Below are 16,244 nucleotides of genomic sequence, written 5' to 3'. Positions count from 1 at the left end.
ATTTGTTGCAAGTATATTGGGTCTTGGCTAAATTTCAAACCCAACATATATTATCATGGCCACCTAAATCCTTTGTTCCCAATTAGCTCACTTGGCCACAACTTATCTGGTAAAATAAAACATGTAGATAATATTTATATAGCCAAGTACCAAATTGCTTAAGGATTTGATAGTCTTAGAGTAAAGCTATTGGATGGGTCATAACAAAGAATGATTTCCAATACTAGAAATATCCATTATCAGACCAGTCGAGACTGCAGTGAAATCTGTCTCTTTCTCCCGTCCATGCTGAAAGAGGCATGTGCTTCTCTCCTTAGCTAATTGCATTCAGCGCCGCAATGAGAAAAACAGACGAGAAAGCTCACTAAGACAGGCTTACTTCGGCTTCCAAACCTGCAGAAAACGTACAAAGGGAAGAGAATGAAAGATGGGGATGAGATAGTTAGTGCGAATATAGAGAGGGAGAGAGATTCCTTGCTCACCAGAGCAGAAAATCATTACTGATAGAGCACTGGCTTCAAGGGATTTCCCCGATGTTCAGATAGAGAGTGGCTATGGTAATGGAGGGGGAAAGGAGAAGAGCAGAGATGGTGAGGAGACAGGAAAGGATGGAACAAGAGAGGATGAAAAGAAAGGGAAAGGTATGAGGGAGGAAAGGGGGGAAGGAGAGAAGAAAGGAGGAAGGAGTGGAGAAATGAGGAAGGGAGAGGAAAGATGGGTGAGAAAGATCTGAGGAGGTTGGAAAGAAGGGGGGGGGTTAAATAAGGAAAGGAAATGAGGATAGTGATTCTTGAGGGACTCAGCATGCTTATCGGATGGTTAGGAGTCAGTCGTGCCCTCGTGACTGTGAGGAGCTGAGAAGCACCATCTTCCTGTTGAATCTTTAAACAATACTTCTGTTCTGCTGCCAACTCCTTGACAGGTGACTGCCTCAATCTCATTCCATCTGGGGATGGTGTGTGTTTCCGCTAAGGAAGCTAAGTTCTTACACTCATGCAAACACACATAACAGAAAAAGAAAAGTACACGCGTGTGTGTGTGTGTGTGCGCGCACGCTTTAGTGCATGCATGAGCGCGACCTTCGCTTCCCTCCTGAAAACTTAGCCTTTCCTGTCAACTCAAGTCGCTTCTTTTCATTATCTAGGATGTTGTGACAGTACACCTTCAAAAAGGCACCACACTGATCAATTCTGAATGAAAATGCGTCAGTAAACGAACTACTCATTCTCTCTGTCCTCACATCTCCTTAGTCAACAGGGGGGAAGGAGGAAACATGGGAGGGTGTAACACACAGAGTGTAATGTAAATGTAGCTGTTGTTCTTCTCTGTGGTGACTTCACAGTGGGGAAGTAAACTCGCATGTTCAATCAATCAAATGCATTTAGCGGGAACTGCTTCTCTAATGTCATGGTGACGTTGGCTAGCGAAGCACAGAAACACCTCATCGGGTCTAACGGTCGTCATGTGCTGAACTGCGCATGGGCAGGCTGTCAAATCAAAAGCACTCATTCGATTTGAAGTTGTTTTTGACAAAAACGGAAACATGTCAGTTTGTCACTTTCGCGAGGTTGTAGAAATAACATGTTCAACAACTTAAGACATCGGCTCGAATCTAGATTGTGCCTTTCGAGATCTAGAAAATGAACATCATGAAGAATCGTTGACTTACCCTACTTGGTCTGTTTCGCGAGCGTTCCCGGAAGTCTCACAATGTTGCGCCTCTGGGTTTCGAAACTCTGTGGCAAGGATTAATCGTTGGCTTTTCTACAGAAATGTTTTGTGATCGACTAGGATTTCCTTGAAGATTTTCAGACAGAAATATGGATGATCAATATTTATTTCTACGCAATGTTGTCAACTATAGCCTAATCATATTTAGGAAGTACATTTCCTTGGAAAGATAACTGCCCCGTGCTTCTCCGCCCATGCATAGGCTATTGCCTACTCTATTTCATTGGGACCACATGCACACCTGACCTCGCAGGGATGGCTACTGAACTGGAAGCAGCAAGAATGATGCGATCCAACACTTGCTACGTTTTGCAAAGAGGATAGAGCCTACACTACATGACCAAAAGTATATGGACACCTGCTCGTTGAACATGTCATTCCAAAATCATGGGCATTAATATGGAGTTGATCCCCCCTTTGCTGCTATAACAGCCTCCACTCTACTGGGAAAGCTTTCCACTAGATGTTGGAACATTGCTGCGGGGACCTATTCAGCCACAAGAGCATTAGTGAGGTCAATCACTGATGTTGGGTGATTAGGCCAGGCTCGCAGTATGCATTCCAATACATCCCAAAGGTGTTCGATGAGGTCGAGGTCAGGGCTCTGTTCAGGCCACCCAGGTTCTTCCACACCAATCTCAACAAACCATTTCTGTGCACATTTCTGAGGCATTGTCTGGCTGAAACAGGAAAGGGCCTTCCCCAAACTGTTCGCACAAAGTTGGAAAGACTTAATTGTCTAAAATGTCATTGTATGCTGTAGTGTTAAGATTTCCCTTAACTGGAACTAAGGGGCCTAGACCAAACCATGAAAAAACAGCCCCAGACCATCGTTCCTCCTCCACCAAACCTTACAGTTGGCATCCGCAAAAACCAGATGTGTCTGTCGGACTGCCAGATGGTGAAGCGTGATCCATCACCCCAGAGACCACGTTTCTACTGCTCCAGAATCCAATGGCGGCAAGCTTTACACAACTCCAGCCAACACTTGGCATTGCGCATAGTAACCTTAGGCTTGTGTGTGGCTGCTCGGCCATGAAAAACCATTTCAAGAAGCTCCTGGCAAACAGTTCTTGTACTGATGTTGCTTCCAGGGGCAGTTTGGAACTCAGTAGTGAGTGTGCAACCGAGGACAGATTTTTACACGGTTCAGCACTCAATGGTCCAGTTCTGGAAGCTTGTGTGGCCTACCACTGTTGTTGCTCCTAGACGTTTCCACTTCACAATAACAGCACTTGCTGTTAAACCAGGGCAGTAATTTGACAAACTGACTTGTTGGAAAGGTGGCATCCTATAACTGTGCCATGCTGAAATTCACTAAGCCCTTCAGTAAGGCCATTCTACTGCCAATGTTTATCCTATGGAGATTGCATGGCTGTGTGCTCGATTTTATACACCCAAATTTGAAGTGGTCGTTGCAGACAAACAAACAAATGGGTAATCAACACTCGGTCACCAATATGGCCTAACATATGTGCGCCTTGTTCCTTTTCATTGATGATAGAAATCTTTGATTGCACCTCTGCTCACGTTGGTTGAGCACCTTCCACTTATTTCCATGATCAATATTTATTTACAGACACTGTAGTAAACTCCAGTCTAATCATATTTAAGTTCATTTAATTGTAAGTAACTGCCATGTGATTCCCCGCCAATGAGACTACACGTAGGTGCACTTGAACTCTCACGCCCAACTAGGAGAGGCAGGCTAAAGTTGAAGCAACGAGTGTGTGAAAAATGGGTACACTAAGCCACACAAAGGAGAAAGACAACCATTTCCAAATAATCTGCTGGACAACCAAAATAGTTTCATCCCAAAGTCGTCTGTCTGACCCCATGCTCCGGCTAGCAGCATGAAAAATGCAAACCTCACCGCAATTCTCTCTGTTGAGACACGCGGGATACCCGGAGGACTTGCTGGATCCGACAGAGATCAATGCAGCTCTCTACTTTAAGGTACAGTACCTTCTGAAAGTATTCACGCCCCTTGACTTTTTTGTTGGTACAGCCTGAATTTAAAATGCATTAAATTAAGATTTTTCACTGGCCTAAACACAACAAACACCCCATAACGCCAAAGTGGAATTATGTTTTTAGACATTTTTACAAATGAATAAATGAAGTATTTGAAAGTATTTAACCCCTTTGTTATGGCAAGCCTAAATAAGCACTGGAGTAAAGATTTGCTTAATAAGTCACGTAAAAAGTTGCATGGACAGATTTTTTTTTAATCTCTGTACCCCACACATACATTTGATTATCTGTAAGGTCCATCAGTCGAGCAGGGAATTTAAATACAGATTCAACCATATAGTCAGGGGAGGTTTTCCAAAATCTCGCATAGAAGGGCACCTATTGGTAGATGGGTCAACATTTAAAAAAACAGACTCTGAATATCCCTTTGAGCATGGTGAAGTTATTAGTTACACTTTGTATGGTGTATCAATACACCCAGTCATTACAAAGATACAGGCATCCTTTCTAACTCAGTTGCCAGAGAGGAAGGAAACCGCTCAGGGATTTCACCTTGAGGCCAGTGGTGACTTTAAGACAGTTACAGTTGAATGGTTGTGATAGAAATAAACTGAGGACTGTTCAACAACATTGTAGTTACTCCACAATACTAACCTAAAAGACAGAGTGAAAAGGAGGTAGCCTGTATAGAAAAAATAATATTCCAAAACATGCATCCTGTTTGGAACATGCATCCTGTTTGCAATAAGGCACTAAAATTGCAAAAACATGTGTCAAAGAAATTAACTTTTCGTCCTGAATACAAATGTTGCGTTTGAGGCAAAAACAACACAACACATCACTGAGTACCACTCTTCATATTTTCAAGCATGGTGGTGGCTGCATAATGTTATAGGTATGCTTGTCATCGGCAAGGACTAGGGAGTTTTATAGGATAAAAAGAAACTAAACACAGCTATAAGCACATGCAAAATCCTAGATGAAAACCTGGTTCTGTCTGCTTTCCAACAGACGCTGGGAGAAAAATTTACCTTTAAGCAGAACAAAACCTCAAACGCAAGGCAAAATCTGCACAGGTGTTAGATAATGTTGAATCTTCCCGAGTGGCTTATTTACAGATTTGACTTAAATCAGCTTGAAAATCTACAGCAAGACTTGAAAATGGATGTCAAGCAATGATAAAGAATAAACTTGAAAGCGGTTGAAGTATTTGTAAAAAATAAAAATTTTATATAAAAAAAATTTTGTAAAAAGATTGGCAAATGATGTACAATCCAGGTGTGCAAAGCTCTTAGAGACTTACCCAAAAGAAAGCTGTAACCGGCGCTAAAGGTGCTTCTACAAAGTATTGACTCTGGTGTGAATACTTACGTAAATTATATTCCTGTATTTATTTTCAATAAATTGCTGGCTCACCCGCCCTTTCTCTTTGCTAATGATGTGAGAGTGTGTTCAGTATTCAGTCTATTGCATGTAGAATATCCTAGCCTATTCATTGATGATATGCTCTACTTTACTGAAGTTGCAAGACATTGCAAGCTAAGAAATTGCAGAAATACAGCAGCTTTTGATTGCTGATAGATGGGCCTAGTGCACGGTTCTGACTGTCTGCCTGGTGGCCAACCTGTCTATACTGTGCCCCTCCCCTCTCTCTCCGTCCCTCGCTAGCTCGCTATGAAAGACAGTGTTTGAATTCCAGGAAGTGTGGCAACTAATCAGTCTAGTCATTTAAAAAATACTGAATCTTAGGAATCAATTCCTAGTGGAAGATGTCTTTTCTTTCTACTAAATGGTGTTGGCAAGTCATGTTATTTAACACATTTTAAAGTACTTAGTTTTTTAGGTGTGAGAGATCTGTGCGCAGGCAGCAGGCAGGCCGCACACAGACAGCATTTTACCCTGGGTTGTCCTGAACACAATGAGCCTGTGTGTTGTATATTATATTAACCAAATATAGCCTATAAACAGCTGAATGTAGAGAGAAAGCATTTTTTTTTCACGTTAAACCCTGCTCAAGCACGCACACACAAACGTGCATGCCTGTGTATATGTGCACGTTTGTGTGCCTGCCTCTGTGTGTGTGCACTTGCTTGAGTTTGTGCTTGCTTGTGTGAGTACGTCAGACCTTCCTTAGTGAAAACACACATGATGCCCGGGTGGCAGGGTTGGCATGAGGAGTGTGCTCAGAAGGAGCAGCAGAACAGGAGTGTTCTTTAAAGATTCAGCAGGAAGATGCAGCTACTCCGCTACAGTCACACGAGGCCATATGATGCTCCCAACCTTCTGATAAGCAAATGGTTATGGGAAGATTTCTCTCCCCGTTCTGCTGACAAGTATCTTTTTTCCCCGCTCTCCGCTCATACAGCAATATGAGGCTTAGTGCACTAAGTCGGTTTTTAAAAAAGCAGACTTTTTTTTTTTTTCATTGATCAAAAGGGTGCCGCAGCACCCTCAGCACCCCTACTTCCAGCGGCTGTGGATAAGCATGCGGACTCAAACATAACAATCCTCCTTTCCCCTTTCCTTATTTAACCCTGCTCTCTTCTCCCCTCTTTTCCTTCCTCCTCAGAACCTTCTCATCCTTCCTTCTTGTCCGCTTCTCTCGTCTCCACTACTTTCCCGCCTTTCCTCTCTTCTTTCCTGCCTCATACCTTTCCCTTTATCCCCCCTTTTACACTCCTCTCTTCTCCCCCTCCATTAACAGGGAAATCAGTAATGATTTTCTTGCTCTGGTAAGCAAGGAAGCCTTCTCTCTGCATCTCTCCCTATGTTCATTCGCTCTCTCCCTCTCATCCCCCTTCCCTCTTTCGTTCACTTTCCTCAGTGTAATTTTCCTGCAGGTTTGGAAGCAGAGGCCTCGACGTCTTGGTGAGCCTTCGTCTGTTTTTTTCCCCCCACTCCTTTTCTCACTCCGGGCTGAATGCAATTAACTAAGGAGAGAAGCACGCCTCTTTCAGCATAGAGGGGAGACCGGGTGAGAGTGAGCGAGAGGCAGATTTCACTGCAGCCTCAAGGGCTGATAATAGATATTTCTAGAATTGGAAAACATCTGTTGTTATGACCAATCCAATGGCGTTTACTCGAAGACTATCAAATCCTTCAGCAATTAGACTTGGCTATATAAATATTATCTACAGTTAAATGACTTCATCACTAACCTTTATTTTTACCAGACCAGTTTAATGTTGACACTGGGAATTCCATGCCTATAAAACGTACTATTGTACACCAATGCATCCTACTATAACGGATCCTTTGAGCATGAAAAGAGTTGATACAGAAGAGGAAATGGCTACTCTAGTCTTTCACTTTCCTCAGAAACTGCCATTTTTAGTAGCCATTAGCCTACACTTCATCCTTTGATTGAAAAACCATGAGTGGCGCGTGTCTGTACGTCACGTGTGCACACCTGAGACCAATGTATTCCTGATTGTTAATCCAACAAAGTCCAGAAATGGCTATTTTTTTAAGTCATTCATATTAATGACACTACAGAGACCTCATTAAACTGAAGGTCAAAATAGGGCCCCCATAGGTCTCTGGTCTGAAGTAGTCCACTATATAGGGACTATGGTGCCATGTGGGACCCGGCGTAAGTCTTATATGTTGACCTTCAGTAATAATAGAATATCGAAATCCATTGTGTTATTGACAAAAAATAATTGCTTTTTAAATGTCCTATGAGTACATCTTGAAGTTTGCCCGTCCTCCTCACCCAACAGATCTCAGCGTCATCAGTCAATGATATTTACAAAGGGCTCACAACCTGCTAAAGCATTTATGATGTTAGAATCTGGCAAACAGTGCTTTGCAAATACAATGTCTACTCTGAAATGCTTCACAAACTGGCATGACCTTGTCATTTCTAAGGAGTCAAATGGAGAACAGCAACTTACCAGAAGAACAATTTATTCTATCAATCGGACATTGTGACAGCCATTTTGGATCGAGGAACTCAAATTTCACATGAGAATTTATCTTGGGCAGAAAGCTCAAATCACTTGTGTTTGTCTGTGGATCAGACGAGGGCGAGACTGCTAGGTGGATCAGGCGAGGGCGAGACTGCTAGGTGGATCAGACGAGGGCGAGACTGCTAGGTGGATCAGACGAGGGCGAGACTGCTTGGTGGATCAGACGAGGGCGAGACTGCTTGGTGGATCAGGCGAGGGCGAGACTGCTTGGTGGATCAGGCGAGGGCGAGACTGCTAGGTGGATCAGGCGAGGGCGAGACTGCTAGGTGGATCAGGCGAGGGCGAGACTGCTAGGTGGATCAGGCGAGGGCGAGACTGCTAGGTGGATCAGGCGAGGGCGAGACTGCTAGGTGGATCAGGCGAGGGCGAGACTGCTAGGTGGATCAGGCGAGGGCGAGACTGCTAGGTGGATCAGGCGAGGGCGAGACTGCTAGGTGGATCAGGCGAGGGCGAGACTGCTAGGTGGATCAGGCGAGGGCGAGACTGCTAGGTGGATCAGGCGAGGGCGAGACTGCTAGGTGGATCAGGCGAGGGCGAGACTGCTAGGTGGATCAGGCGAGGGCGAGACTGCTAGGTGGATCAGGCGAGGGCGAGACTGCTAGGTGGATCAGGCGAGGGCGAGACTGCTAGGTGGATCAGGCGAGGGCGAGACTGCTAGGTGGATCAGGCGAGGGCGAGACTGCTAGGTGGATCAGGCGAGGGCGAGACTGCTAGGTGGATCAGGCGAGGGCGAGACTGCTAGGTGGATCAGGCGAGGGCGAGACTGCTAGGTGGATCAGGCGAGGGCAAGACTGCAAGGTGGATCAGACGAGGGCAAGACTGCAAGGTGGATCAGACGAGGGCAAGACTGCAAGGTGGATCAGACGAGGGCAAGACTGCTAGGTGATGGAAGCAAATAAACGCCTGGGCTATTAATTGAAGTTGTATGGTATACCAGACATTCAACCTAACATGAAAGGGCATGTTGCCACTCCTAGAGAGCTTTCATCCAGCAGTGTCCCTCCCCCACCCAAATGCAGAGGCCTCTTTCGCCCCCCCCTGCTGCATGGCTTCATTCTGTGCAGAGGTCACCACAGTCCAGTACCCTTGGATATTAAAAATGACAAGGCACGGAAAGAGTACAAAGAAAAGCTTCTCATGGACAATCCAGAGACACTATTTGCTGACTGCTACAAAAATGGGAAAGTAAGCAACCTAATCTTCCACACAGACCATCCCTGGGCATGGCACACACCTATAAGAGCACACTGCCCCTCTTAAGAGGGTATTGGCAGAGGGTGGTTCAAATCAGAATAGTGGAAAACGCGGACCCTGAGACACCCTCTGTCAACCTGTAGGAAATGGAACAGTGGTGTTGCAGGGCAGCGTCATACATTTCCAAAAGGACTTCAACAGAATCACAGCGAGAGCACAGCAGGAGAAGATTTCTCCCGGTGACGAACTCCCCCACCTCGAGCGAGTCTGATCACACCTCTTCAAACTGTCCTGCAGACGAGGATAGTCACACCCCCCCCCCCCCCCCCCCCCCCCCCAGCACTAAACACACCCAGGTCCCACAACTGCACTGCTCCTCCATCACTGAGAGGGATACATTCACTGAACTTGAGAGAGACATGGTGGAGCTCAGAGAGCTAGTCCACTCTCTCCAGACACACAAAACAGGCCAGCACAACCCTCCCCCACACACAAAGTACCCAGAGGGCTGAAGGTGGAGATGGACTGCTGTCCGAGAAAGCTGGCTGCACTCCGGTCTGAGGTGAGAGAACTTGGAGGAGGAGAGCGAGGAACACATGGCACAGCTCACAGCACTGCAGGAGGAGGTGAGAAAGCAGAGTTGTGACAATCAACCACTCATGAGAGAGAGAGCTAGCCATCCTCCCAGAGAAGCCAACAGAACAGCCAACTTCAGACCTCAACCACAGCCTTAACGCCACAGCAGGACAGACAAGACAGGATCCACCAACACAGCAGACTCCCCCCTCCTGGTACCAGCCCCCACCAGATAGCTCTCCTGACAATAACCCCACTGAGGACACACAGAACCCAGAGATTGCGTTCCTCATTGACTCAAATGGGAAATGCATTGATGAGAGGGAACTTTGTCCAAAACACCAAGTGGCTAAACTCTGGTGTCCGAACACTCGGGGTACCCTGGAGCAGCTGTCAGAGGACCGACTAGGGTCCCCAGCCACATCATAACACACACAGGCACAAACGACCTGAGAGCGAGGCAGGAAAGGGTGGCCACAGCACTCAAGGGAGTGATTGAAAAAGCATTTTCCACTTTCCCCAACACACAAGTGGTTATTGCCACCCTGCTACCAGAACAATAAGTTTACCCTGCCACCATACAGCGGGTGAACGCAAGCATTTCCCGGGACTGTGTCTCAAAATCAAATGGCAGCAGTCCCCACCTTTCCCAGGACCCTGAAGAACGTCACCCTTAACCGCAGCCCCAGCATCTCACACAGGAGCAACAGAAAAACAGAAAAACAGACACCCCACTCGGACCAGCGATGAACAGACCTGAGCGTGGGAGCTTCTTGTTTTAGTTTCTGTCTGTCGGCTGGAAGCAACAAAATGGAGTCGTGGTCAGCTCTTCCGAAAGGAGGGCGGGGGAGGGCTTTATATGCGTCGCGGAAGTTAGATTAACAATGATCCAGGGTTTTACCAGCCCTGGTAGCACAATCGATATGCTGATAGAATTTAAGGAGTCTTGTTTTCAGATTAGCCTTGTTAAAATCCCCAGCTACAATGAATGCAGCCTCAGGATATGTTGTTTCCAGTTTACATAGAGTCAAATAAAGTTTGTTCAGGGCCATCGATGTGTCTGTTTGGGGGGCAATATATACGGTTGTGATTATAATCGAAGAGAATTCCCTTGGTAGATAAATACCAGAACCGGACAAGAACCTGACAATCTTAACACACAGTGGGCAAACAACTACCTGGAGGTGACATTCCCCTCCAAATATGCCCCCCTAGACACAACTAGAACAAAACAACAAAAACAAATCAAAACTCCTGCAGCTGTCTCACGTCGAGTCAGTACATAGTCAATGGTAGGCGTCGAGGGGACTCTTACGGTAGGTACACGTACAGATCATCCCTTGGCAGTAGTACTGTAGATTACTTCATCACTGACCTCAAGCCAGAGTCTCTCAGAGAGTTCACAGTCAGCCCACTGACACCCCTATCATATCACAGCAAAACCACAGTCTACTAGAACAGAGCAATACTCAATCATGAGGCATCAAAGCCAAATTAACTGCATAATATCAAGAAATTCTACAACCACCTAAAAGGAAGCGATTCCCAAACCTTCCATAACAAAGCCATCACCTACAGAGAGCTGAACCTGGTGAAGAGTCCCCTAAGCAAGCTGGTCCTCTGTTCGCAAACAAACAGAGCCCTAGGCAGCAACACAATAAGACCCAACCAAATCATGAGAAAACAAAAAGATAATTATACGACACATTGGAAAGATCAAACTAGAATGCTATTCGGCCACAAACAGAGCACCCAGTGGCAGAATAATTGACCGCTGACTGACCCAACATTAAGAAAAGCTTTGACTACGTACAGACTCAGTGCTCATAGCCTTGCTATTGAGAGAGGCCGCCGTAGCCAGACCTGGCTCTCAAGAGAAGACAGGCTTTGTGCACACTGCCCACAAAATGAGGTGAGAAAACTGATCTACACTTCCTTACCGCTTCAGATTCCAAATGTATGATCATACTTGAGACACATATTTCCCTCGGATTACACAGACCCACAAAGAATTCAAAAACAAGTCCAATTTTGATAAACTCCCATATATATTGGGTTAAATACCACGGTGTGCCACCACAGCAGCGAGATTTGTGACCTGTTGCCACAAGAAAAGGGCAACAAGTGAAGAACAAACAAACCCTATTGTAAATACAACCCATATTTATTTTCCCTTTAACTATTTGCACATCGTTACAACATTGTATACAGCCTACAAGTATACAGTATACAACATAATATGACATTTGAAATGTGTCTATTCCTTTGGAACTTGTGTGAGTAATGTTTACTGTTCATTTCACTTTTGTTTATGATCCATTTCACTGGCTTTGACAACGTAAACATGTTTCCCATGCCAATAAAACCCTTTGAATTGAATAGATACAGTGAAAGTTGGGAGAGAGATGTTCCGGCTTATGGAGCATCACGTTTAATATGCACAGATTGGATAGATTTGGTCCCGTGGCCTAATCCCATTGTGAATACCAAACTAATTTCATGAACTCAGTTACTGCCATCTCGGCAATGACACACACACACACTCACTCACTCACTCACTCACTCACAGGCAAAGAAAATACACTGATGATTGGATAGACAGAGAATTCTGAGGTCTCCACTCATGAGCAACAGAGGAGAAAACACACTACAGAGAACACCGCGATGCCAGAGTCATATTCATTAGGCAAAAATAAGAGCAAAAAAACGCCATGAAGTTGAACATGGGTGACATCTTAATTCAAGGTCCATTTTCTCCCCTTTAGACAAACTGACCGTGACCCTTTCCCAAGAGGATTCCTGTGCTAGCGTCCCAGTTGAACCACCTCTCTGCCAGACATCAACCCAGTAACGCTGGTAAACACCACACTATATTGTTGTGCCCTACGACCCTAATCGTCACTCAATCATTATATAAATGTCACATCATACAGATGGCCGTGTGTGTGTGGGCACGCATGGTAAAGTGACAGGGGATCTTTAGAGGTGATGAAATAACCTGTGGTTGGTAAGCAAGACTCCCCTCAGTGTGATCTACATACTAAATCAGCTGTACCACACAGAGACAGCACTAGAGGCAGAGAATACAACGGAATATGGAATGATATGCAATTATATTAGTATGTCAAATGAAGGCCATACCAATATATTTCCCCGAAGTACAGTATGTTCAAACATGTTCAAAACTAATGACGCATCAATGCTTTAGACAGCAGGGATGTCTACTAATGACCATACTTGTGGAAAATATATCTAAATACTTTATTTGGCATACTAATATCAATATCATTGAACAAGGAAAGTACGCCGCTTAGACAGGGTGTCTGAGAATAAGGAGTTTTAAGTTGGAGTGATCCATCTTTTGGCTGGTCCACTGTGGCTCTTACCAGCGCAGGGCGATCTTGATGGGCGTGGTGAGGCAAGAGGTGAAGAGGTCAGCGGGGAGGTCAGGGTTCATGGGCAGTAGCTCTGAGGCCTCGCAGGCGGCCAGCTGGATACAGTTCTTCATGGAGGGGGGGAGAGGCATCTGGGCCAGGGGGTGGTTGGGGTTAATGGCTGCCACCTGGAAGAGGACAAAAAAACTTGGATTGGAGATGAGGCTAATAGAGGGATAGAGACACAGGTCAAACAGACACACCGATTCCATGCTATCCCCGTCGGAATAAAATATTAGTTCTAATTAAAAAAAAAAAAAAAAAAATGTCCAGACAAACAGAGAACACCAGGGCATAATAGAGACAATATGTAATACTGAACTCGCAGACTAGACCCCCCCCCCCCCCCCCCCCCCTAAAAGTCACTCTGGATAAGAGCGCTGCTAACTGACTCAAATGTAAATAAAGTCAAAGAGCAAAAAAGAGAGGTAAAGGGAAAGATAAATAACAGTAGACACAGAACAAGATGACAGAACAAGAGGGAAGGAAGAAAAAAAAGAAAAAAAACAGAGATGGTAACACCGAGCAAGAGAAAGAGGACCAGATAAAAGAACAAGAAGAGAACCAGCAGAAAAGAGAAGAGACAGATAATAGGCCAGAGGGATGTGCAGGTCAGAGAGAGGGAGTGAAAACCTTTAGGACATTGGATCCTCTCACTCCTATAAACTTCTGCTATCACCCAGTAATGAGATGTGGAAGAGAGCTTTTGGAGTTCAGGGTGGCGGAGGTGTCCGATAGCATAGTGTATTCTGAACAAACAGCCTCTGGAGCAGATACTGGATAATGTGATATTATCATTCTGGGGAGCTGGACCCACCTGTACAATGCCATGAATACAAAGGTGTGAGAGAGCGTGTGTGTGTGTGTATGGAATGGACAGGTGTGTGTGTACGTTTGTGCCTGAGTGTATGTGCGTGCGTGTGTGTGTCTACTCCTGGTATGGGTGTAAAAGTTCCATCCAGACCTGGTTTGATGTCAGTCTGCCTCTAGGCAGCTTGTGGAGGTGAGCTCCATTTTTCATTTGACGACCTCGGAGTGCTCCCATCCCCTCCTCACCCAGGGCTGTTTGACCACGGACTCCCCGGGCTTATAAATACTTCAGACTTATGACTGAAGCGCTTGTACTTTCGAGCTTCAAATGTGTGAGTTCTGCCATAATTCTACAGTTCTGGCGCAGCCTAAATCTTCTAATGACTAACAACATGTGACGTGCGGCCGAGTTTCAGGCAAAGGATCTGGAGATTTTGTACTGATGACATAGCTGATGCATATGATAGAATGCAATACCATTTTAAGCACTTTGTCCGTCTAGCCTTATGATAGCTAGCGTCACGGTACATGGATGGTACCGCGTGCTGAAGAGTGGGACTTTTCATTGCACGCAGGAGATTGAGATTTACCTGCCACTCCTAGTACCATTACATCCGTGAGAGAACAGGGAAATAACTGCTTTAAGTGGTAAAAACACTTGTTTTTAAAGCTGGCTAGAATTGCTGTGCAGAAAGGAAGTGAAAGGTCTTCTTCAAAGTGTCAACCTAAACACTTACATACAGCGCAGTAGACCAGGGACACATGCCCAGTTGATCAGGCTGTCCTCACATCTCCTTAGGCTATAGGGAGAAAAGGGAATGTGCGACACTCACACGGCACTCACACAATCTGGAAAAAGTGAGGTGAAAATAGCTCAATTCTCCTCACAACTCCTCAACATCTGATGCAAGGCTTGGTAAACCTTATTTTAGATTCATTAACGCCTCTTAGGCCAGAGTGCAGACGATGGAAGGCTGGTCATGTTTTCCTAAGGGCTTGCTGGTAAACAGACACACTGAAACGCAACCAGACAGACCAGCATTTTCTACAGATTTTCCCCCTTCGGTGATGTGCAAATTCAACACTCCAAAACATGAAAAGGCATGAAGAGTAAGGTGTGTGCGTGTGTGTGTGAGATTCAGCGTGTTGTATGATTACACGTCTCAGTTCAGGGTGCAACAGAGCTATGGGCAGAAGAGCCTTCCTCTCTAATTGTAGCTTGTTATAATGAGGAGACTCCAGAGAAAGGAAACGAAATGTAGGACCAGCAAAGCTAGCTAACATCTCAGTGTGACGTCCACGTGAGTCTTCATTGCTTTTTAGATACACACTCATAAAATAGCACTACGAAACCTACAGCTCTGCTCAGACCTGTCTGGATTAATAGGGACGTGTGTGTGTGTGTGTGTGTGCTGGCGTATGAACACAGTGCATGTCAGTGTCTCGTATGATTACATCTTCTCGTCTTAATGATGAAATGGGGAATGTTACGCTCACCAACGCAGCATGGATGTTTTAACTCCTCTATAAGGCGATGGATCAACGATGGTGGAACAATATTGTTACACAAATAATTTGGGATATTGTGATACGGGTAAACAACACACCTCATGGTAAATACCACATTACTGCCTAAACCGTCTGCTTTTCGGTAATTAGCATATTAACATATTAGCATATCGTAATCTCATAAATTTGCATTACAATCATGGAAGGATTTTATTTTCATCACACTGGGGTATGCAAAAAAAAATCTAATAAATTGGCGTACACTAATTCACAGAACTAATCAGGTGGGGGGGGTGTGGGTATGCACGTGCACAGAAACACACACACAGACAGAGCAAGGAGACAACAAGCACACACAGAAGTGTGCATTGACTGAGAACAGATATACCAACAGACAAATGCGCGACAATCAGACGCCATCCCCCCAAAAAGAAAGAGCACGGACACAGTCATTTCCACGCAGCAGATGATGATGCGGTGAGCATCATACTGCTGACTCCATACAGTAAGTTCTGAAATATTTAGCAGGAAGCAGACTGCACATAACAGAGCACTCAGACACCAAGCCATCTGACTGAAGGTTGCATGTCTGTTAGAGAGAGGAGAGAGAGGCCTCCCCATCCTCCCACACCACTCCCCCTATTTCCCGGTAAAAAAAAAAGGATAAAGTCTGTCCCTGTCCGTGTGTGTGTGTGTGTGTGTGTGTGTGTGTGTGTGCGTGCGTTCTAGGGCCACCCTCTTCGTGCACTCTGCTGCAGAGCGTTATGCTGTAGCAGAAACAGGGATGGAGAGGGACTCCCTGCCTTGGTACCGTCATGCATCTTTAATAGTCTTCCGGAACTACCTCCCTCCCCGTCTCTCCACCTGTCTCCTTCCTCTACCGCCCTCATCCTATTTCAATATTCCTCTTTCATCTATCCCCCCCTCTCTTTTCTCTCCCTCCCAACTGCCATTCATCCTTCCATCCCCCTCCTCCAACTCTCTCTCGTTCTCCATCACTCCCCCATCCCTCTCTTCCTGTTGCTGTGCAGGTGGGGGAGATGTG

The 16,244-nt window shown here is 45.4% G+C and overlaps 1 protein-coding gene across 7 annotated transcripts in view; it reads right to left on the bottom strand.

The window, feature by feature from the left end:
* Positions 1-16,244, bottom strand: part of LOC109865277 (regulatory-associated protein of mTOR) — a 193,356-nt gene that overhangs the window by 104,311 nt on the left and 72,801 nt on the right. For all 7 annotated transcript variants that reach the window (XM_031799187.1, XM_031799189.1, XM_031799191.1 and 4 more), the window contains exon 7: positions 12,833-13,008. In XM_031799187.1, the coding sequence (XP_031655047.1) occupies positions 12,833-13,008 (176 nt within the window). The remainder of the gene's footprint in view (positions 1-12,832; positions 13,009-16,244) is intronic.

Source organism: Oncorhynchus kisutch, linkage group LG20, assembly GCF_002021735.2.
Source record: "Oncorhynchus kisutch isolate 150728-3 linkage group LG20, Okis_V2, whole genome shotgun sequence".
In the NCBI taxonomy this organism is placed as follows: Eukaryota; Metazoa; Chordata; class Actinopteri; order Salmoniformes; family Salmonidae; genus Oncorhynchus; species Oncorhynchus kisutch.
This window is presented reverse-complemented; position numbering and strand designations above follow the sequence as displayed.